This window comes from Argopecten irradians, chromosome 7 (assembly GCF_041381155.1).
Source record: "Argopecten irradians isolate NY chromosome 7, Ai_NY, whole genome shotgun sequence".
Lineage (NCBI taxonomy): Eukaryota > Metazoa > Mollusca > Bivalvia > Pectinida > Pectinidae > Argopecten > Argopecten irradians.
In genome coordinates, this window is record NC_091140.1 from 8,588,144 (window position 1) to 8,613,593 (window position 25,450).

General features: G+C 37.8%; 1 protein-coding gene across 1 annotated transcript; it reads right to left on the reverse strand.

Annotated features, from left to right (window-relative positions):
- Positions 1–2,944: 2,944 nt before the first annotated feature.
- On the reverse strand, positions 2,945–20,967 carry LOC138327471 (mastermind-like protein 3). The gene is made up of 2 exons (XM_069273586.1): positions 20,025–20,967; positions 2,945–9,487 (listed from the first exon to the last, which is right to left on the reverse strand). Exons 1-2 carry the CDS (start codon positions 20,286–20,288, stop codon positions 6,911–6,913), a joined length of 2,841 nt encoding a protein of 946 aa, XP_069129687.1. The 5' UTR covers positions 20,289–20,967; the 3' UTR covers positions 2,945–6,910.
- Between the last annotated feature and the right edge of the window lie 4,483 nt (positions 20,968–25,450).

The following is a 25,450-nucleotide window of genomic DNA, read 5'->3' on the forward strand; positions in this document are numbered from 1 at the left end:
CCGTCACAAAATGGGGTTTACAAACAACGTTTTAACGGCTCTCCTAAACAGGACAGTCAGCAGCAGGCTCATGGTCATCTACACGGTTTTATTGCTTACAAAGTCTTAATGTACAGGACTGAAAACTCAACCCAATGAAATGGAGTTTTGTGCAACGTTATACAAAATGTTTGAGTTTTGTGCAATGCTGCACAAAATGTTTGAGTTTTGTGCTACGTTATACAGAATGTTTGAGTTTTGTGCAACGTTAAACAAAATGTTTGAGTTTTGTGCAACGTTATACTAAATGTTTGAGTTTTGTGCAACGTTATACAAAATGTTTGAGTTTTGTTCAACGTTATATGTTTGAATTTTGGGCTACGATATACAAAATGTTTGAGTTTTGTGCAATGTTATACAAAATGTTTGAGTTTTGTGCAACGTTATACAGAATATTATAAGTTTTGTGCTACGTTTTACAAAATGTTTGAGTTCTGTTCTACGTTATCCAGAGTTTTTTGCAACATAATACATAATATTTGGTATACAGAATGTTGGTGGGTGTAAAAATGTTGATGTAGCATAGCATTTGAGTAATTTATGTAACAATAGTGTAGAAGAAAGGTTATTTGCGAAACGTTAATGTTTCGTTAACACCGAGGGTAAATGTTTTTCGTATAAATTGATGTAGACTATTAGCGATTTGTGAAATGTTGATGTTGAATATTTGTATAACGCTGATGTAGATTCTGTAATGTAAAGTGTCAGTTGATGTAGAATATAATTGGTTTGTGTTATGTTTCAATAGCATGTGAGTATTCTGTGCCATGATGATGTGTCTGTGAGTGTTTTTTGTCACTTAAAGTTTGGTGTACAATATTTTGCGTTTTGTGTGACGTTGATAAAGAATTAACTGTTTGTGATTTGTGTACAGTTAATGTAGAATGTCGGAGTGGAAATCATAATAAGGCTGTAAAATATAGTAAAGTAACGTTTAGCAATTCACCAATAACCTTACAAAAGTTTCTATCGGACAGTACCATGGGATAACTCCTTAGTACCAGAAACATATATTGGAGAGATTGGAAACCATGCTTACGATTAGCAGATGAACCTCTGTATGTACCTGTTTAGATATACTCCTAAATAGTTTAACACATGATAAAGATATGCTATAAACTTTCAGTAATGCACTTCTAGTTTTCAATGTATGATTTTCGAAAACAATAGGTAAAATTGCTCATGAACATGTTTTCAAATATCATATTCAAACAGCATAATCTGAAAAATCCATCATACCAGACCATAATACGTTTCCACTTTATATTTAGGCAAAAATAACATGTTTAAACTATTACACTTAAAAGTAGTAAGTCAAGGGGAAATAAACGAGAGCTGTCTCTGTCGTCGGCAAAGATAAAGAAGTTTCCTATCTCTATGTATGTATCTGTTAGTACCAGATAACCGGCCACCCGCTAAACAGTACTCACTAACACGACTTTTGATTGGAGGATTTTAAAAGGATATCGGTCGCGTGTTAACAAGACATGAGTCGGTAACGTTTGAACATTTACTGTTGTGGACCAGCAACTTTCGTCCCCGACAGCCCATTCAAGTCGAGTCGGTGAGCGACAAAGGAGCAGCCACATCGAACATTGTTGCCACTCTCCAACAATAGGGATCGGCCAACACCAATAAAAGGTTACAATACAATTGCAAGCAAATCACTGTCCCAACTGATTCCAAGGCAGCTTGCCGTGAAAAGGATGGGACTTAAACCTTTACAGCTATCAAATTAAAATATTTCTCAACAATGTCTTTAAAATTGATCGTAAATACATTAGTCAGCTCCGGTCAATGAAGACCTGTGAGCTTGACGCGGAGATGACTCGGTGGTCCAAGTAAGACCAGAACTGGGTCATGGACGTAATGTTAAAGGTATCGGTGGCTCTAAAGAGTCGTTTAATGAAGCTTACCAGAAAACTCCTTAGCACATCACCACAAATCAATCATATCATACCACAAGTCATTACATTGAACTACAAAAAATAACCATGCTCCCTGATCCCCAGATAAATCCCGGACAGTGGTCATTAGGAGATGACCACCAAACGGACAAAGGGCGATTGTCACGTGTCGCCAATGAAGACGATGTTTTGTATAACGTCCTCGCCCTTCTTTGCCTTATGTTAGATCAGTGATTTAAACAATGGCGGTCGCCGCTCCAGCTTAACTCGCTGTCACTAGAGAATTATGTGTGGCATGTGTGTGAAGCTGAGGATCCTAGAGACGATTCTCCGACAGGTTGTCACCACAAGTCACTAGTTCTACAGCAAGCTGTGATGATCAAATTAATGCAATTCTTTACTTCGCAAGGTTAACACCAAATTAGCAGAATTTAGTTGATCTCTTTAGCAGGTTATAACTAAAATAAAAACGCCTTATTTATTTAACAGGTTTTGATATAAATAGCAAAGAATATCTAACATTGTATCAATAATGCCTTTATCATATGCACGTCACTACTAAATCCTCACCGGTTTTATTTAGACGAATTTCATTAACATTTTAGATGCAGTGGCTAAATCATTTCGAGCAAGTCGGTAAGACTCCGTAAGTGTCCATCTACCCACCACACCTCTGGACATTTGAATGTCGGTTAACCGAGTTATATAAATTTCGCCGTATAAGAGTTCAGAGCTAATAAAAACTTGTCAATATAACAACTAGTCTATATAACAGGTTTACTTATGGTACATCAATGCCTCCCACTCGGCGTTCGTCATTGGTGGTTGTTGGAATTTTTTTTTATTTTTATTTTTTTCTAAAACTAATTCAAACACAACAATCATCATAACAAATGCAGTCATTAAATTAAAGATTGCTTAACTTGATTGTAAAGTGAGTAAGACATTAAACTGAATTATGTACAACATTCTTATTGACAACAACGTGGAAAACACAATAACTTCAAATTCATTTTAATAGAAACTTTTCTCATCAAATTTTAACATCATTATTATATTACAATAGTTAACAACAGAAAGTTCGTCTTGTTCAATTAATTCTGGCAAAAATATAAAATGAAATAATAACAAACTTTAAATTAAGTAGTTCATTCTTTGAAAATGGTAGTGAGTGTAACAATATGTATCATATATCTATACATGTTTTAATGAGGATGAATCATGAGCGCTCAAAATCCCTAAAACTTTTCGGAGACAGTAGATCTCCTTGTCAACACCATATGACTCACGGCAAGTTACCTCCCCTTATCAGAGTTAACTCCCGTTGTTCATATACAACAAGTTACTTAATTCATTTCATGATAAACAATTATCATTATCACATTGTGGTCCCTCGGTAGTTCGGACAGTTTTTCATAACAGAACTATTAATTTACTAAATGCCGGAAAAAGGGTTGAGGGCATCAGAGTAAAATGTGGTGAATGGGCTTCAAACTAGGATCCAGTTTCATCAATTTCCTAATTTTCTATTTTCCACTTGGAAACATTTCATAATTCAAAGTAAGCTTTTGAACCTCTATTATAATTCACTCAATATTTCTGCTAATGAAACCGTGGCCAGATATTTCATCATTCACGACAGACATGCGTTTTCAAAACATACAATCTTTCATCTGAGGAAAGAAGTATTTGTTAAAATATTCTCAGTGTGACCAGAGTGTAGTTAAGTGTTGGTTAATGTCTAATGTGCATCATTGAAACCAGTTCATCCTTTCTATTACATAACACCAATTTTGCTGAACTCGAATCAAATTAGCTCGTAATGATTGGACATTCAGCCGATATATCTGCTGGAATAATTTGATCATTTCAAGCTAAAACATGTTTCATCAACTTCAGCAGATAAAGTCTAACCATTTTTTGCTGGTATGTGACCGATTCTTCTGCTGAATTTTAAACAATTTCTGACGAAAATAATATATCAAAACGATTTTCGATTTGCTACTTTCAGTCAGACACTTTGCTGGTGTGTTGAGGGCGAGACAATCGGGTAATGAGGACAAGTACAAAGTACAAAATAGTTTCTTATAACATTTACGATAATATTTGGTCCCATGTTTTAACACATTTAAGACATATTCTAACAAAAACTCTTGAGGAAATCATTTCGTTTTCAAACATTAAATGATGAACAAAAATATCAAGAAATAAAATAAAATCTATAATGCAAGAAATCATTTATATTTAAATATTGGCCATGTGTAGAAATATACACCGGACTGGTGTAGATTCATTTGTCGGTGTTACTATGGTTAGTCTATTGTCATAGTAACAAAACGATCTATAGTAATCAGCATATTTATCTTAACAACTTGATCAGCTCTTTAATACTACAAGTGAAATGAAGACATTGGAAGGTTTGAGTGTGAAACAGCAGTCAAGTAAAGGTACATATCTGAGAACAAAAAAAAACAGATTTCGAATGCATATCTATAATATAATGATAAAACAAAAGTTTCCCATCCTCGTTAAAATTAATACTTCAGCGACACAGTCGAGGAATAATATCCTATGATTTCGGTCTACCAGCAACATTATTGCAATGACAACTGGTCACACAAATTATCTATATACAGTAAAACAGGATTTGTGTGATAAAACAAATTAAAACGTACAAATTTAAGACAATACGTAAGTATATATTAAATAATAATACTGACAGTTCGAGTTTGATGTAAATTACGAGACCTGTCTTAGAAATATCACCAAAGCTATTCTGTAACTTGCACTTTTAGTGTCAGTTTAAAGTTGAGATTCGTTTCGATTTCTGTGAAACAGTAAAAGGCAAGACAGTGGTAAATATATAATTGAGAATGCAAAATTGTTTATCCGAAACTATAAAAATATTCCCTAAAAACCAACGACAATTTTAAGCTTCCCGAAAGGTCTAATAACAATTTCTGACAAGACAGATGTTCATGCTCCTACTAAAATCGGTAATCAGTACGCACAACTTAACTAAAACATCCAATAAAATCCGGGTCCTTTCAATGTCTAAAAGTAATCACATAAAAATAAACATTCTTAAGACAATCTTTGACATTAGCTCTCTGTAAACAGTCTGATTCCGTGGTTTGAGACTAGACTTTGATTTTGCTCGTTTAACAGTGGAAAATGAGTGATCTACTGGCACTGGGCTCCAAAATTAAAATTTACACTGGACTAAAGCTTACAAATCTAAATAAATATGTTACAAATTTGAACAAGACAGAAATAAAAAATAACTAGCTTGTAAGTAATGAATTACTATAATGGTAACGTGGGGCTTTTGGTAATTTGCAGTACTGACACAGAGCTGGTACCCACCACACTTTTGTTACATTTCACAAACAAGCGTCTTGGCGATTATGTGTATTACCTAGTGCAGCGCCAACGCATTTTCACACTGCATGTTTTCTCTCGAGTTGCAGTGCTACTTCCGGTAAAATTCTTAACCACTTCCGGTGAAATAGACGTGATCATTGAAATATCATTGTTAGATAACACGATTACACACGCCGGTGTTTACGACATCACACGGATGACCGTCACAGGAAAAGCGTTTAATCCAGACACGCTTATGTACTCAGTGACTGTATAAAATATATATAATCAAACGAAATACGAGAATACAGTTAAACATAAAAAAATAAAAGAACTAAATTTTTAAAGTTGTCTGGAGATGAAACGTCACCACGCCTGTAGTAGCAGATCACTTGAGACAGGACGAGAGACTGTTGTTTGTGTGTATATCCCTACATCGAAGAACACCTCGAAGCTGAGTAATAATTCACTGTTGTCACGGAAGACCCCCGACGTGTCCGGCCAGGCGTGACGATCGTAGTGGTACGATCACCGTCACAGCCCCCTTAATATATAAATAAGGATAGCCTTCTCCCGCCGGCCACAACCCACCGTCTTCTGATCATTAAGTATGGTTAGCTTAAACAGAACGAAAGCAGGTTTAAAGGTTGTCTAGTAACCTGGCAGCAACTGATCACGTCCTATGGGTTACAACGTATGGTTAGCTTAACAAGACAGGTTTTACGATTGTCAACTTAATTGTCCAAAATTGAACAGCGCTGCATGCAAACATAAATTATTTTTGGCGACATCATATTTTAAAATTCAATTCAATAAAACACTCGCACACCATAAAAGAGATTGAGCTTAAGAAATTACAACACCTTTGCATTGACAAATCCATGTTTTCAAAACTTAATAAAAACTCAAACTTCAAAATGAAACAGTATTTCTGCCGTACATAATGTAGATATAGAGTTAGAAATGTTGAGCAGGAAGAAACTTGAAGGTTAAACGATAGAGAGTGAAACTGATACTGATATAAAGAGTTAAATGTACCTGAAAATACCATGTCATGAAAAACAAAATTAACATAATCACCGTCATGAGTCAGAGTGGGTCGCTATTGAGCTACGTGTTTTGGAAATGAATACTATAATAGAATGGTTCATCCCACTATGTAACACGGGGCTGAGGCGACCACTATAAAACTATGTACAATGAAGGTGATGGCAGCACATTAAACATGTACACTTCTTAGTAAAAATAATTTTACGAGATCTCGCGACATCCATATCCAGTACCGATATGGTATATTTCTTCGTCCAATTTGTGCGCTATTGCGACACAAGTCACAGTAAAAAATACACTATAACCTTGAAATGACTTGTACCACATAAACGTCTAAATATCTCTCCAATCGAGGTAGTTAGCTGTCGTTATCGAATACACATTCAGCATCAAAACTCACGCCGTGTACCGCCGACGTGTCAACTTGGTTCCCGTTTACGTGCGGGGAACACGTGTATTCGATGACAACAAAACACATCACACGTTGCCCTGATTTAACATATCTCAAATTACGTAAATGATATTCTAGCAGCACAAACTCCTGTAAATGTTCACTTTGCGCCGAGAATTTCGTCTAGCCAATTGGCATCATTGTTACCGTCCGAACTCTGCACTGTTATCCCATCGATAAAGTCAGAGTTACCAGTCTGTGCACTGTCTAATAAATTTATAAAATCTTCCTGATGGCCGTGCGTACCACTAGGTGTCGCGTTATAACCAGCAGCATTAGCGTCCATAGATGGCGCCATGGTTCCGGAAGCGCCAGGAATCGGCCCGCGAATGTTCATCCGTTGAGATATTTGCATATTCTGCTGTTGCATCATCATTTGTTGTGTATTACCTTGCATCATCGCAGCCTGCTGTGACTGCATCGCACTCATTTGCATCGGTCGCGTTTGTCGCTGCATCTGCATGCCGGCGACCGAATTCATTGTTCCGACCTGATTCGAATAAGAGCCGTATTGCATCATACCTGCGGCAGACATCTGAGGCCGACTCATTCCACCAGGCCCGCCCTGATGGGGTGGACCTGCGTACCTAGGACCTTGGGGCCCGGGTACCATTTGACGTGGCCATTCATGTTGAGAACGAGGCTGAGATATATTGAGACCATCAGGCCCCACATTAACGTTCGGTGGTCTCTGATTACGCATTATTGCACTGGTGTACGTGGTACCTCCCGGTCGCTGTTGTCGCGTCTCCTGGGCACTGTTCTGTGCTCCCGGATACGACTGTTGTCGTTGAACAGGTGGTTGACCGGCGTACGGCGCTGTACCGCCCGGCACCGGACTCGCACTAACAGGTCCAGGCATCCCCGGACCAGCAGAGTTCATTCTCTGTAACGTTGACATTTGTGCACTTTGCATCATTCCATTATGCATTTGAACCGAACTACTTTCACTTTTGATCTGTCCATACCCTGCAGCTTGCATATTTTCGGATTTGATTTGTCCATACCCTGCAGCTTGCATATTCTCGGATTTGATTTGTCCATACCCTGCTGTTTGCATGGTATTCGTTTGGTTGACCATATTTTGCATTGTCTGTAGAGGATTCGAGCCTACGCCGTTCGTCGTATATCCCTCCGGTGCACCTTGACTCGACTGCTGCATCTTGTACTCAGGTGGGGGCCGGCCCATATATTGCTGCATTTGTGCAGCTTGTCTGTCCATCATCACTTGTTGTTGAGGATGTTGTTGCTGTTGTTGTGAGCGTTGTTGCTGTTGTTGAGCATGTTGCTGTTGGGGATGGGTCGGTTGTGAAGAATGTGGTGGTGGTGGTTGCTGTTGTTGATTTGGATGCTGAGACTGAGCTGTATGTTGTTGTTGCTGCTGTTGCTGTTTTCTCATTTTATCAACCATTTCCATGTTCATTTGTTCGTTCATATACTGTGATTGATTAGGTGCCATGTTACCACCAGGCATGGAAAACGACTGATGTTGCGACATCGCGATTTGATGCGGCTGCCGCATCTGTAGTTGTTGCGTTTGCGACATTTGCATGCGGTGTGGTCCGTCCGAGACCTGCATGTGTTGTGTCTGTGTGATTTCCATCTGTGTACCCTGATCAAAATGTGCCTGTACCTGGTTCTGCAGTTGTTGTAGTGAGGAGGGGGTTTGGGGCTGCGCTGATCCTTGCGGCGTGGAGAAATGTGACAGTGGTTTCGTACCCCCGTACGTTAAACTCATATCACCCTTGCTTTGACCGTACGGCACCGGTCCGCGCATATTGTTCATGCCAGCGTGTTGCTGTCCCATGTACCCCGACTGTTGCGATAGGAAATGCTGTTGGTGGTTCATATTTGGTGGGTAGCCATTTTGACGGTAATTGGCATTTGTCTGCTGAAACGTATCGTCCATTGTTTTCATGCCGTACACATCCTGCTGCAGACTCTGGTGCTGGGCCGCCATTTGTTTGAGTGTCTCTGCAGCCGGCCCAGTCTCACTAAGAGGCGATCTGAAATTCTGCGGCATCGGGGGAGTCCTTACTGGATTTAAGTTTTGATTCGTGTCGTACCCGGCTGGGGTTGCATCAGGATAGGGACCAGGGCCTTTTTGTAGCACCGGAGAAGTGCTGGTCATATTATTAAACATTTTGTCCTGGCTATCATTACTGTCTTCTTGTAACACTTTGGAATAGATCTGATCAAATTTCTTCAACTCCTCGATCAATTCGTCACTAATTTCACTATCACCGTTATCAATCGTGTTCAGAATATCGTCTAACTCGGCCTGGTTAAGGATATCAGACGAGTTATGACTGGAGTCTGACTGATTAGACCCTCCACATTGAATATCGTCACTGCCTCCTGGTTCCTGTTTACACTCGAAACTTGTGCTAGTCTCGACGTTTGTCGACGATTGTGATGCCGTTCCCTGTTCGGGAGGGGCACCAGAGTAGTGGGTCTTGACGGTCGTACTGACGTTCACATTGGTTTGGATTTTTTGGTCTGGGTGTGAATTGCCGCTGATCTGCTGTACGATGTGTACGGAGACGTCTAGCCCTTGTGAGCCTGTGTTAACGGTTTTCTTTGTGGTGGTTGTATCGCTGTCGTCGAAGTCGAAGGCGCTGGTGTCTAGAGGGGGATTCTCAGTCTGACTACTGTCGATCTTCTTCTTCAGTCGCTGCTGTAAGACAAAACGAGTATGTTAGTGATGGCTTATCATAAACGGTAATAAACTATGCAACATCATAATTTCTAGGCATCGGACACGTAGATATTTCCTAGCTTTAATGGCATTGTGCAAAATTTATGTAGAATCTGTTACCATGAACGTTTTTGAAATTTGTATAGTTGAAGCGTTTATTACACCAAATTCTGCATCAGTATTATATCTGCAAATGATGCAGTTAATATGTTTTTATTGTAATGTCAGTTCATGAAGCTATAAATCAATTCGTCTCATTCTGATTACTGTAAACCACTATATTTGCGTATGCGAAATTCTATGTCTTCGATATTTTTAAAATACATATTAAAGTTCGCGATCATGGGTTCTGGCTGACAGTAGTGCGTCTATATATAAATATTATACAATAATTCGCAAAACATTTGATTTCGCGCTCGCGCGAACTAACAAAATAACTCAGAACCCGCCAAAATAAAGTACAGTAATCCATAATAACACAAAACCTGAGGCATTACCAAAACAAATAGGTATATATATATATACGTGAACACTTCCCAGTATCCAATAATTACCGCCACATGGAACTAAATCACGATTTATAAAACAGAAACCTATATCAGCTTACATTACAGTGAAACAAAGTATAAAATATGCTGATATATATATATATATATTGTTGTGTAAATTGCTCCATCACGAACATTTTATATACTCAGTGTATTTTGGAAGCTAGATTAGACAAGATTTACACTGAACATTTCATAACTCAGGACACATCAGGACATCCGCAGAGCCAGGAGAAAAAAATGTATACAGATCCTTTATCTGCGTTTGCAGGTTTATTTTATGATTTTACAGCTTTCCACACGATGGGTATAAAGTGTACCAGAGGGAAGACCAAGTGTGTCCGTCATCACCTTCACTGGCCGCAGCTGCCGACAGGGACCAACACAGATGGTCCGAATATACATAGACATGTTTATTCAACAAAAATGCACGAACGTGCTTACACGTGCATCGAGGAAAGCTTGAAACTAACACTTCTCGTACGATGTTAAACATTGCTCAACATTTTAATGTTGAAATAAACAATTTGTTGTGTAGATGAGGTAATATCAGTTTATTATACCTAGTGATGGGGATTTCAAATACTAACTATTTGAGTAAATAGTAAAGTCGCTAAACGTTATAGACGGGAGTTGGGTTTTAGAAGACACTGATATAATGATAAAACAGGGAGGAATTTTCCGTTAGTTATTAAAAGCGTATTTTTTTTTCTTAAAGAATCGCTTTTAAAGACAAGAGCTGTTGGAGAACAGCAAAGCTCGCCTATTCAGAAGTTGATGTTCAAGTATTTACTATTTAAAAATATCAAGCTGTGCCCTCAGTCTATATTATTTTGCCTCCAACAGAAGTTGAAATGTCTTCTTTTGCAGTATAAAATTGTTTATGGTAAACAATAGACAAAATAGAAACTTGCTGAAAAACTTTAACATGGAAATATGACAAATTAACAGACTCAAAAAACCCCTAAAGGGCCCCAAATTGGTTGTATTATCACGTTCAGCATCCATACACATTAGGAAAATAAAATCATAAACATTTATGATGACTTAAGCTTAAACAATTGACAAAATAGAAACTTGCTCAAAAACTTTAACATTGAAATATGACAAATTAACAGACTAAAAAAAACACCTAAAGGGCCCCAAATTGGTTGTATTATCACGTTCAGCATCCATACACGTTAGGAAAATAAAATCATAAACATTTATGATGACTTAAGCTTAAACAATTGACGAAACGGAAACTTGCTCAAAAACTTTAACGTGAAATGGGACGCCAACGCTGACGCCGACGCCGACGCCGGGGTGAAAACATTAGCTTCCACTATTCTTCGAATAGGCGAGCTAAAAATTACATCTTGGGGACTTTTGATAAAAGTAGTTTTTACTGAAATAGTTATCATTGGAAATATCACGACCTAATCTACAGCACAACCTAATTCACGTTAAAGAATCACATACCGGTATATGGGTACCTCATTAATACCAGTCGTTAACGACATGGTTTTGTTGTCTATGAGAACATATTCGAGTAAAGGTCCCGAAAGGCCTCATTACGAAATATCGTGTCAAATAATTCATAATAATTCAAATTCGCTGTCGCCGAATCATATATTATAAGTGGGCCGTGTGACGACCGTCTTAATGAGAGACTTATTTACAGATGAATTTTAATTACGATCGGCGAGGTACACATATATGCTAATGCATTACATGATGAGAATGATGAATTCTCGAAAATAAAATGACAGTTCCCTAGCAAGGTTTGTCAATTTATTCGTGTATTTTACTACATTGGTAAATTGTCGCACGCATAGAATTATTCGCAAATGTCTATAACAACGCTGGATTACTTAAACTAGGGTTGAATTTTGGTTTCACGTAGACTGCATTGTAGTCAATTTACTCCGCCTGATCGTTTTCTGATCATGACAGACTTTAATCTATAAAGGTCGCATTGCATGCGTGACTTTGCTGTATACATTTGCATGTTTTACTTAGACATTACTGTGCATACTGGGTCAATTACAGCACATCAAGTCATCAGGGAAATGATCGCAAAGTCAAAATAGGGATTGGTATTGATCAATGGTTTTAACGTTAGAACGAGCGGGAGGAAGGGGTGGGTGTGTGTGGAGGTCATTTTATATTTATCATCAATATTGTATACGTAACTACAAACGTCAAACGTTTACATGAACCCGTGCTGACAACTATATCAATACTTTCGTGTGTTGGAGAATATAGAATATAGCTGGCATCGAGTTACAAGCGTGTGGTGATATCGATATTCCTTCTGACTAGTCATGATCAGATCAATGTTTGATCGGTATACCGCGGTGGTCAAGCTGTTAGATTGTTCCGTCACATAACCAGTAAATCTTCTACCTCTGGGTTTCTTTTAAGTCCACATCCAAAGTGTGGCAGTTGTACTCAGGTACGTCGGTGGTTTTCTTCGGTTACTCCGACTTTATTTTATCTCCTGTACCTGGCATGTCCATAAATAACCCTGGCTGTTAATAGGACGTAACCCATAACAAAGCGGGATATATCGTAGTCGGAATGGACAGAAATTTGTAACGGTACGCAGTGTAGTAGGTAAATACAACATAGCACTGAACTTCTAGCGGAAGTCCACTCTAGACATTTCTACTCCCTTAATGTTTTACTCAGCAACATCTGAATCAATATGTCGCTTTGGGTATTTATAATTACAGACACAGATATCACAAAAGGTCCGCGGAACTTATAATGATCACTCTACAAATAGATGACTCGGGTTATCTCTCTACTCCGGGTCAAGGTCAGACAATTTAAACAACGTATCCCCATGATGCTCCAGCTGGCCACTGTCTAATTAATTAAAGTATGTCGTTTAACACGGAACACACGTGACTTTGAAAGATGTCGAAGTCAGTCATTTAAGCATTGCATCAGTAACGTCAAAAATCTGTACATGATGGTGGGCGGAGAGTGATCGTTCACTGTCACTTGTTATAAGATCGGGTGACCTATATATGTATAGCTACAATAATGACCGTATGTTATAATGCTAAGACCCTAAACACTACTAAACACACCCTTATGTAGACCTAGTTTATTACAGTACAATACACTTATAACCCGATTTGGTTAGATATATGTAACGTCAAAACATCATTTACGGAATACCTGAAACTCTGCATCATTTAAAATGTATAAAATATATTATACAGATGTACGACGCAACGCGCTTACATAAGCTTTACACAAACGTAAAACATCTTCTCGTATATAAAACACACTTTGTCCCTTCACGTTTTAGTACAGTTGAATTAATTTAAGCCATTTATATGGAATTCTTTGAAGTCTAAACCTATTGGAGAAGAAAAGAAAACACACAACCTGACATGAAAGAACGTCTTTCAAATATAGATCACATCCAAATTCTCGGTTCGCTGCAGCATGAACGGGTTAATTCGTCAACAAGCGCCATCAATTACGCACCTGTTGCTGTAAAAAAGACCTAAAGCCATATTGATTGGAGTATATACAAAACTCATACGTAAAAATACCGGATAATGTGCGCAATATCTGACCGTGCATTTGAGATAGATAGCAGCAAACTTGTCCGATGTTATACATTATATTACTGGCTGGCCATGGTGTAACAGTCCGTTACGTATACGTGTACACTAAATGACGCCCCATGTGAGCCATGTGAGGGTACGTAAATGCTTCATGACGGTCCGTGTATACGTAAGCCATGCCATGTGACGATGCTAAATTACGGTCCGTGTAAGCTATGTGACGGTACGTACGTATACGCTAAATGACTGTCCGTGTAAGCTATATGTGACGTTACGTAAACGCTAAATGACGTTCCGTGTAAGCCATGCGATGTATGATCTAAAATGTACGTATGTAAGAAAATATGTACAGCCGTCCTTAAATAGCCATGGCTTTCAAATGGACGTTAAATAATCAAACAACCAAACAAAAGTGTACGTTTAAGAAATATCTTTTGAGTTCGTATCGATGGAATCATGTAAAATTGTTTGGATTTGCTAAACGCCGGTAACCTGCAGTGATCCTGAAACTCCCTGTGTGTCTTATATGTAACAATACACATCTATGAATAGGTTGTTCGTGACGTCAGACTTGTAGGGGCAGCCTACGATCATTTCTACACGACTGAGTTTAATCGCTTATCTAACAAACGTATTTCAGATTTATTGCAGAAATCAATGGAAAGTGCGTCGTTCAGTCGTGACGGTAGAATGCAACATGGATGAGTCAATTACATGCGTGCAGGTTAACGACGCATATGCTAAAGTTATACACACCGTATGCACATGTACACTTGTATGTAGTACACTTGTATGTAAGCTTTGTTTGGTTTAAAGATGCTCCACCGCCGACAGAGCATAAATGATATTTATCATTTGAACAATAATCGGTGTTTAATCGTGTATATATATGTCTAATTAACACAAAAAATATTTTTAAATAATTTATTTTGCCTTTGTTGCATGCGCAATTAGTACTTCATTCTATATAGAATATAGTGCCAGGGATTTTTTCGGGATGCAATTAATTATTTTTTATATTTTTAACTACGAAGTAAAATTAGAAGCTCAAACTTTTCAATGGTGGTAATGGTGTAAAGTAAGTAACTTTTGTAACTGAAGAAAAATACCAAATCGCCTGCTCCTGTTTTTGATAGTGAAAAAAATACCATTTGTCAGCGGTGGAGCATCTTTAAAGGTTTATAGGTTCATAAGCATGCGATCTTTATTACTTTGATCTAATCTCAACTAATTACTAATTATTAGACTTGAACTTGTACATATTTTGTAAATATCTCTTTTCTTTTTGTTTGTTTATTGTTTTCATGTTAAATGTCTTTCTTTATGCAATGTTCAATTAAGGAAGGAAATAAAGATAATAATAGTGGTCATGGAGGAAAGTCGGAGTATGCGGGGAACTGTCCAGCGGTCAGTACCGTGTGTAAACACGGCGTAGTTTTATACACATGTAATACACGTTAACACGTACATTACATGTAAAGTACTGACGCACATTTATGACGCAAAAATCTCGACATTAGAGCATCAAAAAGATGACAAAGTACAACGGAAACATCTTTACACGTGTATCTGACAAACCATGTTATCTGTACGTATTGTGTCTACCTAAGGTCGGGACATGCATCACTTCGCCCGAGCCACTTCCGGGAATCCGTCCCTCCTCCTGCTTAGACCTGCGTAGTATATATATATATTATATCGTCTAGTTATCGTGTGTTCAGTTTTTCACCCCTTGTGGTCTTGGTGCAAAAACCACCTGATGCGCTACAGATTATATTTGAACGCTTTGGAAAGGAATGAGTTTTAACAAAGACAGTTAAGAGCACACACAACTCGGCTATCTATCTAAAAGTACATCGTGTTTCTGATCGCGCAGCGGGGTGTTGTGTCGGCGTTTTAAAAATGTTTATAACTCATGTAAAATGCCTTTCCGATCGAAATAACTCTTTTTAATCAAGTTTAATAATCCACAGGAAGAAAGGTTGGCGAATATCCTAGATCGAAGTAAAGGGCAATCCCACGTATGTAGCTATATTAAACGGCCTACAATAGGAGACAAATATCGTTTATACGAGCTGTTTAAACGGTAACGATCATATTCCACAATCAATTTGTGTCATAGGTAAATTCTACGGTATACGGTATCAAATCTCGTGTAAATGATGTGTTACAACAAAGAGACAGGAAGCGCGGAGGGCATTCCGGTGTGGTCTCATCACCTCTCGGACACCGCCCCACACACGTGACCGTGGCGGCAATGACCGGGCCGCGCGCTCTTCTGGTCAGACTGGGATATTTACAAAAGGTAACCAGTAACTGCTGTTTGCCATTGATCCCTTACTTCACAACTTGCCAATACATAAGCTAGCTAGAACGAAAACATTTTCGTATAGGTAATTTAAAAGAACTTCACAACTAACGAATTAATTGAATTCGTCGGTCCTTCAGGTTTTTGTTTTAAATCATTTAAATCATTGTAACCATTATATACTAAAGGCACTTGAACCTTTGTTACATTGTCAAGTTGAGCCCAAGAACATATCACCAAAAAGTATGACAAAATATGACACGGTAAGTTTATGGTTGAACTATTTTTAAATGCATTATTTTTTCCGGCGCTATCTCAAACGATTTTGTCGTCAGAAATTCAGGAATTGAAAATGGTATCAAAAAGGACTTGAAGGCCAACTATCTTTCCGAAACAAAAAACTGACGTTTCTTCAAAACAAAAACAACAGACGAAAATGTACATTAATGGCCTAATATGAGGTAACAACACGTAAGATTTCCTGCATAGTCTATGTCATTTCGCTGTTTTGACGTCTGGCGTAGTGATAGTCAACTAACGCGCGGTAATTAGGACGATGGCGGGAAACAATGAAAATTAACCTTAAAATTTATTTTGATTAATTTGTTCAGAAGGTGATGATGAGTGTAGTATTAGCGGTAAGCTACTAACTTTTACGACTCTACAAAATTATCGATCCCGTTTTACATCTCAATTTTAAAAATCAAAAGCCGTTCGAACAGGCATACGTATAAGTGGACCACAGAAACCAATAGTGATAAGTATAGGACCTTTACACCAAGTCACCGGAAGGATGACGGAATCGTACCAAACTTCCTGATGTGAATGGGTCAGTTCTTTGTTTTGTCTACATACTAGGTACACTTATATCGGACCCACAGAACACCGTGCCTCTCCAGAATGAGATAGAATTACCAGAATTGTCTGTTTATCAGATGTGTTCTTTCATTTCATTCCAGAATATTTTTAATGTAGTATTACATTTGGGAAATGTTTTGTCTTAATCCGTATACGTAGACAAGACCTATAATGCTATTACTTAGGTTTTGATTTAATTTTATTAATCAATATTAATTAAATGATGAATTAAGTTTTATAAAATGTGTATTTTACAATCATACGTGAGAGAAAGTCTAGTTATTGGTGAGATACATGTATATGTATATATAATAATTTATTTGTTAATATGAACATGTAATTACTAATTACATATTTAGCTACCTTGCATTTCCGACTGTTTCCATACTGATTTGGGTTTAAAGTCAATTACGAGATAAACAACATCTACTACCAGATAACGACAAGTCTTACTCTTATATTATAAAGAAGCCATTTACTAAAGTAATGTTTTAGTCTTGATACAAAAGTCTTTCCAAAAGTTATTAATTTTCAGCTGGTTTGTATGTTCTATAATTGACAATATGTCTTTCAATCGATCAACCAGGTTTGTACCAAAACTCTTACTGTATTTGATGAAATTTCAAATATAGAGAACTATCGATCTACATAACCAAAAACGTCCGACGAAATGCTTGTGCATTCAAGATTGATTTCCAAACCTTTATATCTATCGGGGCGGTGAATCCTGATTAAAGAATACAATATTTATAACTGAATTCTAACGATGTATCAAATTTGATTTGTTGTAATAAACTTGTAATTATCACCGTATATCACCGAAAAAACCGTTATAAGATTAAAATCAACTCGTTGGGTTGTAGGGATCTGACAGGTTAGATTAAACGACCGTGAAAAGTATCAAGGATATATGACAAGAGTTAGCCAATTTTACGGTAACTTTATATATGTGCTGCATCTGTGGTGAGTTCAGTTCAAGATTCTTCTTCTTGAATGATTCTAGACATCTTACTCAACGTTTCCGTGATTTCATAATTATTTATTTAACTAAGGAATGGACCCATATTGCAAGTTGAATGATAATCAGAATACGAGTGTGTTTTCTTACATTTTGATTTGTTGAACCAACTAATTGTCTAATTTGTCAGCGATTAACAATGTTACAACAGTGTTTTCTATATGTCGTTGTAAGTCTATCGCTATATACATGTAGGTATTAATGTTAGATATCCAGACCGTTCAATAAACTAGACCCACTGTACACACGTCCATCTGATATATACAACATATAATAATCATGTTCTATAATTACCTTAGTGAGGCCATTCAGAACTCGGACATGGGCCATCGCTCCCGTTACATATACCGCTAGTGACTTATAACAAGTTCTAATTCAAAGTTTACAGGGCTATTTTACTATAACAAGTCGATGACCGCGCTTTGTGTAATGGCCCGAGGTATATTCTAGTTAGTGAGGCTATCGACTTGCTCTCTTCCTTGTCATGTATATAACTAGGCTTGGCCACCACACACACTCTATATATCACGAGGTCACAGAGTTCAGCAAGTCACTAATTCTATACACATATGTGAAACGTCGCTATTTTCCCAAATTCGATTAAGCTCGATTACTTTAAAGTTGTTTCCCTAAACATATCTTTCTTTAATATTACTGCATATTCTGTGCGCTGGTTTCCTCTTTACAAGAAAAAGTGGGAAGTTTTCAAGAGAAAGAGGAACACGATTTTGACAGCTGAGAAAACCCAAAAGAATTCCATGTCAAGTAATCTTAAAGCTATCTAAATAGCTACAAACATGAACAATATGTGTCGGACAGTAGGCATCTCTCACTCCGTATTTATTAGACTAATTGCTAATTATAATTAACACCGGAACTTGTCAGTCAAATTACTTCACGATTATGGTCCAGTGGATATTTGTAATTGGATATAGACCTATGCAGATATAATAACATCACAAGGAATAAAAAAGTAAGAGAAAACAATACATGTAGAAATCGACCACCTGTCTTTAGAGGATAGTCCGCCTCAAATCTACAGTATCCGATTTCCAGAACTCGCTTCACACAAACGCGGTCAAGATAACTGTCGGTTTGGCCGCTCAACAGATAGGGTTCGGAACTTGGCCATCAGATGCTGCTATTGTTTATTTTGGATATACGCTCCAATGACTTGTTTTTTAATCAATACTACTTTCATATTTAAATTACACCTGGTTAAATATCGATAACTGGGGGTCAAAGTTTTGAGTACATTATGACTTCATATAAAATTTTATATTCTACTTTATAAATTATTTTGTTTTTAAGCAATTTTCAAATGATTTTAATTTCAGACAAAATATGTTTTATGTATATACAAGGTAAGTTTAAATATTATTGTTGTAACTGTTAGAATCACCTGAAATATTACACGATCCCAGCCCACACAGCACAATCGTCCATCTGTAATCATCTTAGCTGTTCTTATTGTACCTCTACTCTTTGGATCTTTTTATTAGTACCTCCAACACTCCATCACTACGCTAATCGTAAATGTAATATGTCTGAATAACATTGGGAATCGAAATAAGGACTTTTCAAATTTAGTGAAATCTGTTTAAATCTATTAATAAGAACGGAAACTCGTGGGGTTATTTTTTTTGTCACTTAATAATTTAACTTTTGATACAATATGTATGTGTACCCACACACGTACATACGTCGGCAGTGTGGCGATGATCTAAGAATGACTTCCTATATGTATAAGCGCGTGTGTGTGTATATATATATAATAGAAGAGTAGGGATTTATGACAAACTACTTCCCACGCTAACAACAACAAAATCTTTTCAGGGTATAGCGCCTACACATCAGAAAGTAAACAAAAGTCGTAGATTTTATGACAGTGTGATTTTACTTAGTATATGACTAAGTTTAGCAAGTGTCAGTAGGTAGGGCACTACACCAAGATATAATAGTGAGATTACAGTAATACAGGTCAACGGGTACACACCTTAATTGAATGGTCAGTTAATCAAGGAAGGTCAGAACACCTTTCTGAATGGCTAGTGTAATGCGGTAGTGATTTCTATAACATGAAGCTTGCACAGTGACAGGTAGCCAGTATCACATCGCGTTAGGCAGTGTGGGAAAATATCCAGGCCACTATAACACAGGGGTACGTTAGGGGTCCCGCTACACCGAAAATTATTTTTATGAATGGGTTGCTTACCGTTACTACGAGGTTACGGGGGTCAGTCCCGTGTCCGGAGCTGGACTCCTTGCTAGCCTTGGATTGTTTAGAGACTTTCTTAGCCCTGCTCTCCAGCCATCTTTGATGGAGTAAAACTGTGTCCTGACGTTGTTGTTCGTACAAGCCGTTTATTGTGTTTTCGAATCTCCTCAATGACCCGTTTTGATGGCGGCGATAAAATTCGTATCTCCTTCGCAGACGATCAAAAACTTCCCGCCTTTTAGGGGATGACAAATCCCCCATGCTATCCACCGCCTGCACTGGGAGGTTTTTATGAGACGATGCTGGCCCGTCGAGATAGAATCCCCTGATCACAACTTAGGGTAACACCAGAAACACATAGTACTATACACTTGTAACAGTGCCCCTGTCAAACCTCCACCGGACTCCACATTGACAGTGCCTGCAACTCAACTGTCACTACCCCCCACACTAAATCTGAACCATTGTCTCTGTGCCTCCACTTCTGTAGTCGCTAATCAGCTGACAGCGTCACTCGATTTGCTCAAGTCTAGTACACACAGTCTAGTATGGCCGTCCTACCACAGAGAGTCGGCCACTCTGCCTATCGCTACAGCTAGCATACAACGGCACGCTTTCCAATTTTTGGACTAATCCATTCATCGATACGGGGGTTTCAGGAAGTAGAGGAAGGCAGTCGGCAATAAACTACCGTCTGCCGGGTCATAGTATGAAACGGAATACACCTCATGCGAGGCGAAAGGTGAACTGCACCACAGTGTATTGACGTTGAGTTTTGTAGAAGATTTAGTTAAAATTTACCTACATTTTGAGAGCGGCTCGGACCGTGTTTACACCGAGCCTGTCGAGGAGTCGGTCCGGCGTGTTACTATATATCGGTATGTCGATTTACCTGTACACACGATCAGAACCGAGTTTTCGCCTCGCTTCAACGATTTTTACTGCACTCGACAATTTACTGTAAATGTTGAAGTAGAGATTGAATGAGCGCCTATTGTTCCCAGCTTGAACGTCACAGGATAGCGGACCACTAGACAGGAAATAGCAACATTTGTGTAGTAGTGGTCGGGATCGCGTCATTTTAGGGCCAGAGTTACAAGTCTGGAGTCAGTGTGCTATAATACACAAATATCTACACCATGGTATCTGATACTATCTATATATACACTATTTATTTGTAAAACCTTAGATATTGATCGTATCATATTCTAAATAGTTTAACATTTTTCGCTTTAAAACAAGTGATTTTAAGGACGTACATCACAACCTTGGATTCATATCTTAATATTAATACCAATTTAATACTTTCACCGAATAATAAATTTTACAATGATTATCTTGAAACTTATTAATGTAAAATACATTTACTTATCATTAACCAGATTATTTATATTCTGTCTTTATTGCGAGACCTATATTCGAGGGACATAGTGTACCCATGGTTCTCCCTACACTTCCCAGATTATACAATCTGTGAACCACCCTCTTTGTACACCAGGATTATACAACATGCTAAACAATATTTTTTTTCTCTCTATCTCGGTTCCCTATTGACAACACAAAAGCCGTGCCAATGTACACGTGTTTGTATGTATAACGTGTATCAAACAGTACTCGCCGAGTTGTAGGTGGCTTCTGTTATACTGACACACACATAATGCTAAATGTTACACGAGTCTCGTTCAACACCGACTCTATAAAAATGTTTGTTATAAGATATAGCCCAGATCCCCGGCGGACTGGGCTCGCTGCCTTTGATGGTGTAACAGCGACGCACTCATCAGAGCTATCACATTGCTCGACTAAGTCTCAAAACAGTAGCATTGATACTACGTTACCTCCCTTATAGTAAATAACTTATTATTTTTGAATTTCATCTTATTCCCAATCCAAAAGCAACTAACTATGGACAACCATCCAAATATAGGCCACGGCAGTGCAACACGATACAAATCTAGGTTACGGCGACACATGTCATACAAATCTAGGTCATGGCGACACCTGTCATACAAAGGTAGGTCATGGTGACACTATTCATACAAATCTAGGTCATGGCGATATCCGCCATACAAATCTAGGTCAAATCGACACCTTTCAAACACCTATTTCACAGCGACCCAATCCCAACAGTCATAGATCATGGTGACACCATTGAAAAATACAAAAAGTCAAACCCAGGACAACTCACAATCTGAAATATGTATCGATTGTCGACAATGATATATACGAAATGTGGAATTACTGGACAGGTCTTCTCAGGTATCCTAAAGAAATCGATATTTCACCATTTAAGGAATGAAAAGCAGTGCTCAATTCGCCAGATAACCATTTTTATTTAAAATTGACGATATGTGAAACCCTTCCATGAACGATCTATATATTCGAGGTTTTAATACATAGCGTCTTGATATGTATTAACCCTACCAGTATGTACAGTATCTTATTTAAAAGTTTAATCTAATTAAATACAGATAATGTGATAAAAAAAATGGAAACCACCAAACGATATATTCGGTATAGTGAACATTGTTTATTTTTTCAGACAGAGTGACGATCAGTCACGTATCATCCACAGTGGTAAGATCACCAGTCAATAAAACATCTGGAGTCAACACCTATGTCCACTCAAACAGAGTATGAGATCAAGTTTACGGGAGCGATACACTGATGATATGTACGATAAACCAGTAGAGGATCAAAGGGCAGTTTGACCACAGACATCAACACATAGGTCCAAAATTAAACTGCATCAAAGGGAAGTTTGACCAGACATCAGCACATAGGGTCAAAATTAAACTGCATCAAAGGCTGGTCAAAGGCCACCAGCAGCCGAGAAAATGGTTCTTTGCTCTTCTATTCAACGATGTTGGAACAACATTTAAAGAGGTCGACCAGAAATGGACATGTATCCCCAATGTTATCTGATGGGGAGGAGGAGTTTCGTATCCGTTGAGGGATAGCAGACCGCCAAAGAAGTACAGGATAGAAAACAAATGTCAGCAATGTCTTAGTAACAACTAATAACACAACGAAATGAGTAAGCTGAAACCTATATCATACTAAATGTAAATACAATAAATCACACAAAAGAAACTGAAAGACCCTTGAGATAACACCTACAAGACAAGTGCCCTATGGACGTAACTGTTTAATGGTTTGTTACCACGTCCTACTAACAGACAAGGTTTAGCAGATAAGAAGACAACAACAAACTTGGACAGGGACAATCAAAGGACATCGGTAAGGGCGCGGTGTTTGGTAAGTAATTCAACAAGAATTGACGAGAGAGAGAGAAAAAAATCAATAAAAACAAGCGCGAACTATCACCTGGTCTGGTTTATTATGTAGGTTTCACCATTGATGCTCTAGGAAATATTTCGTTTATTTTTACCAGTGTATCAAGTGTATTCATCATAATGCATTATAACTTAACAGATAAAAGCAAACGAAAAGATATTTTTTTAATTAATCAACAAACCGTTCCACTTCAATTGGTTGGCCTTGTTGTCGTATTTTGCGACGTCTTTTTGATTGAAGTAACTTTCAGGAAGTTTTAAAGTTAACAGCGAAGAATATAAATGACTATTTTGAAGCATCTGGTTCTACATGTAAATGTTTAAATGACTAACACTACAGATGGATAGTTGTGCTTTATCGGTTGGTTTGGAATCACTATAGTGTGTGTTGTTGTCTTTGGTGATATGCTTCATGGTGATCAAAAGAACAAGAGCCCCACTCTTACCAACAGTCACAACACAATATTTCTATTCTTCTTTCAGTTTTCAGTTTATTTATGTCAAACCAGATGGGAAATATCAGGCTATTTACATTTGGTTACAATTTTGTGATGAAATCCCAAGGAATTTTGCATCTATGCGCTTCATGTTGAATTTGCTTCTGTTCATATGGCATTCATATTGGCTATGAATGCCAACTGGAAGACGTTCAATGCTTATGCTTAAATAAACTCCAATCTGGTAAAGCGTATAGGTATTTAACGCTTTCGCCGCGTCACTGACAATACATAACGGTCACATGTGCGGTCTTTAATTTCTAATAGTATTATATTGTTGACAAAATAGCACTTATTGCAAAATATTATCGCATAGTTTTCATTTGTTCTTTGTTTCAAACCTTTTTTTTGGGAACGGTATTACTAAAATGATGCTATAACTGTTCCGTTTATTGAACGCGGTGACGTCAACACTAGCGCAAGCGGGAAATTCAAAAGATACACACGTAAAGCATTGAATTTTAATGATCGTAATGGAAATATATAAGTAATGATTTAGCGCCATGAATATTTATATTTATTACTCATTGGCTTCATATCAACTGTATGTCCAATCTGGTAACATGTTGCGGCTTCAAACATACCGCCGCCTACCAAAACATACACACCTGTAACATATTCCATACAGGGGCTGCTTACACAGTATACCACAGCCTACCAAAACATACGTGTACACACGTAACTTCATATTCCATACAGGAACTGCTAACACAATATACCACAGCCTACCAAAACATACACACACGTAACTTCATATTCCATACAGGGGCTGCTAACACCATATACCACAGCCTACTTAAACATACGCGTACACACGTAACATATTCCATACAGGAGGTGCTAACACAATATACCACAGCCTACCAAAACATACACATACGTAACTTCATATTCCATACAGGAACTGCTAACACAATATACCACAGCCTACCAAAACATACACACACGTAACATATACACAACCTACCAAGCTAACAACATACACACACGTAACATATACCACAGCCTACCAAAACATACACACACGCTACACACAATATACCAGAGCCTACCAAAACATACACACACGTGACATATTATTCCATACAGGAACTGCAAACACAATATACCACAGCCTACCAAAACATACGTGTACACACGTAACTTCATATTCCATACAGGAACTGCTAACACAATATACCACAGCCTACCAAAACATACACACACGTAACATATTATTCCATACAGGAACTGCTAACACAATATACCACAGCCTACCAAAACATACGCGTACACACGTAACATATTCCATACAGGAGGTGCTAACACAATATACCACAGCCTACCAAAACATACACACACGTAAAATATTATTCCATACAGGAACTGCTAACACAATATACCACAGCCTACCAAAACATACACACGTAACATATTATTCCATACAGGAACTGCTAACACAATATACCACAGCCTACCAAAACATACACACGTAACATATTATTCCATACAGGAACTGCTAACACAATATACCACAGCCTACCAAAACATACACACACGTAACATATTATTCCATACAGGAACTGCTAACACAATATACCACAGCCTACCAAAACATACACACACGTAACATATTATTCCATACAGGAAC

What these genes read in the sequence shown, in the direction of transcription:
- LOC138327471 (XM_069273586.1), bottom strand. Translation starts at nt 20,288, where the DNA reads ATGGGGGATTTGTCATCCCCTAAAAGGCGGGAAGTTTTTGATCGTCTG. An exon ending in CCCGTAACCTCGTAGTAACG is followed by an intron (nt 9,488 to 20,024) that starts GTAAGCAACCCA and finishes TTTGTCTTACAG; the next exon opens with CAGCGACTGAAGAAGAAGAT.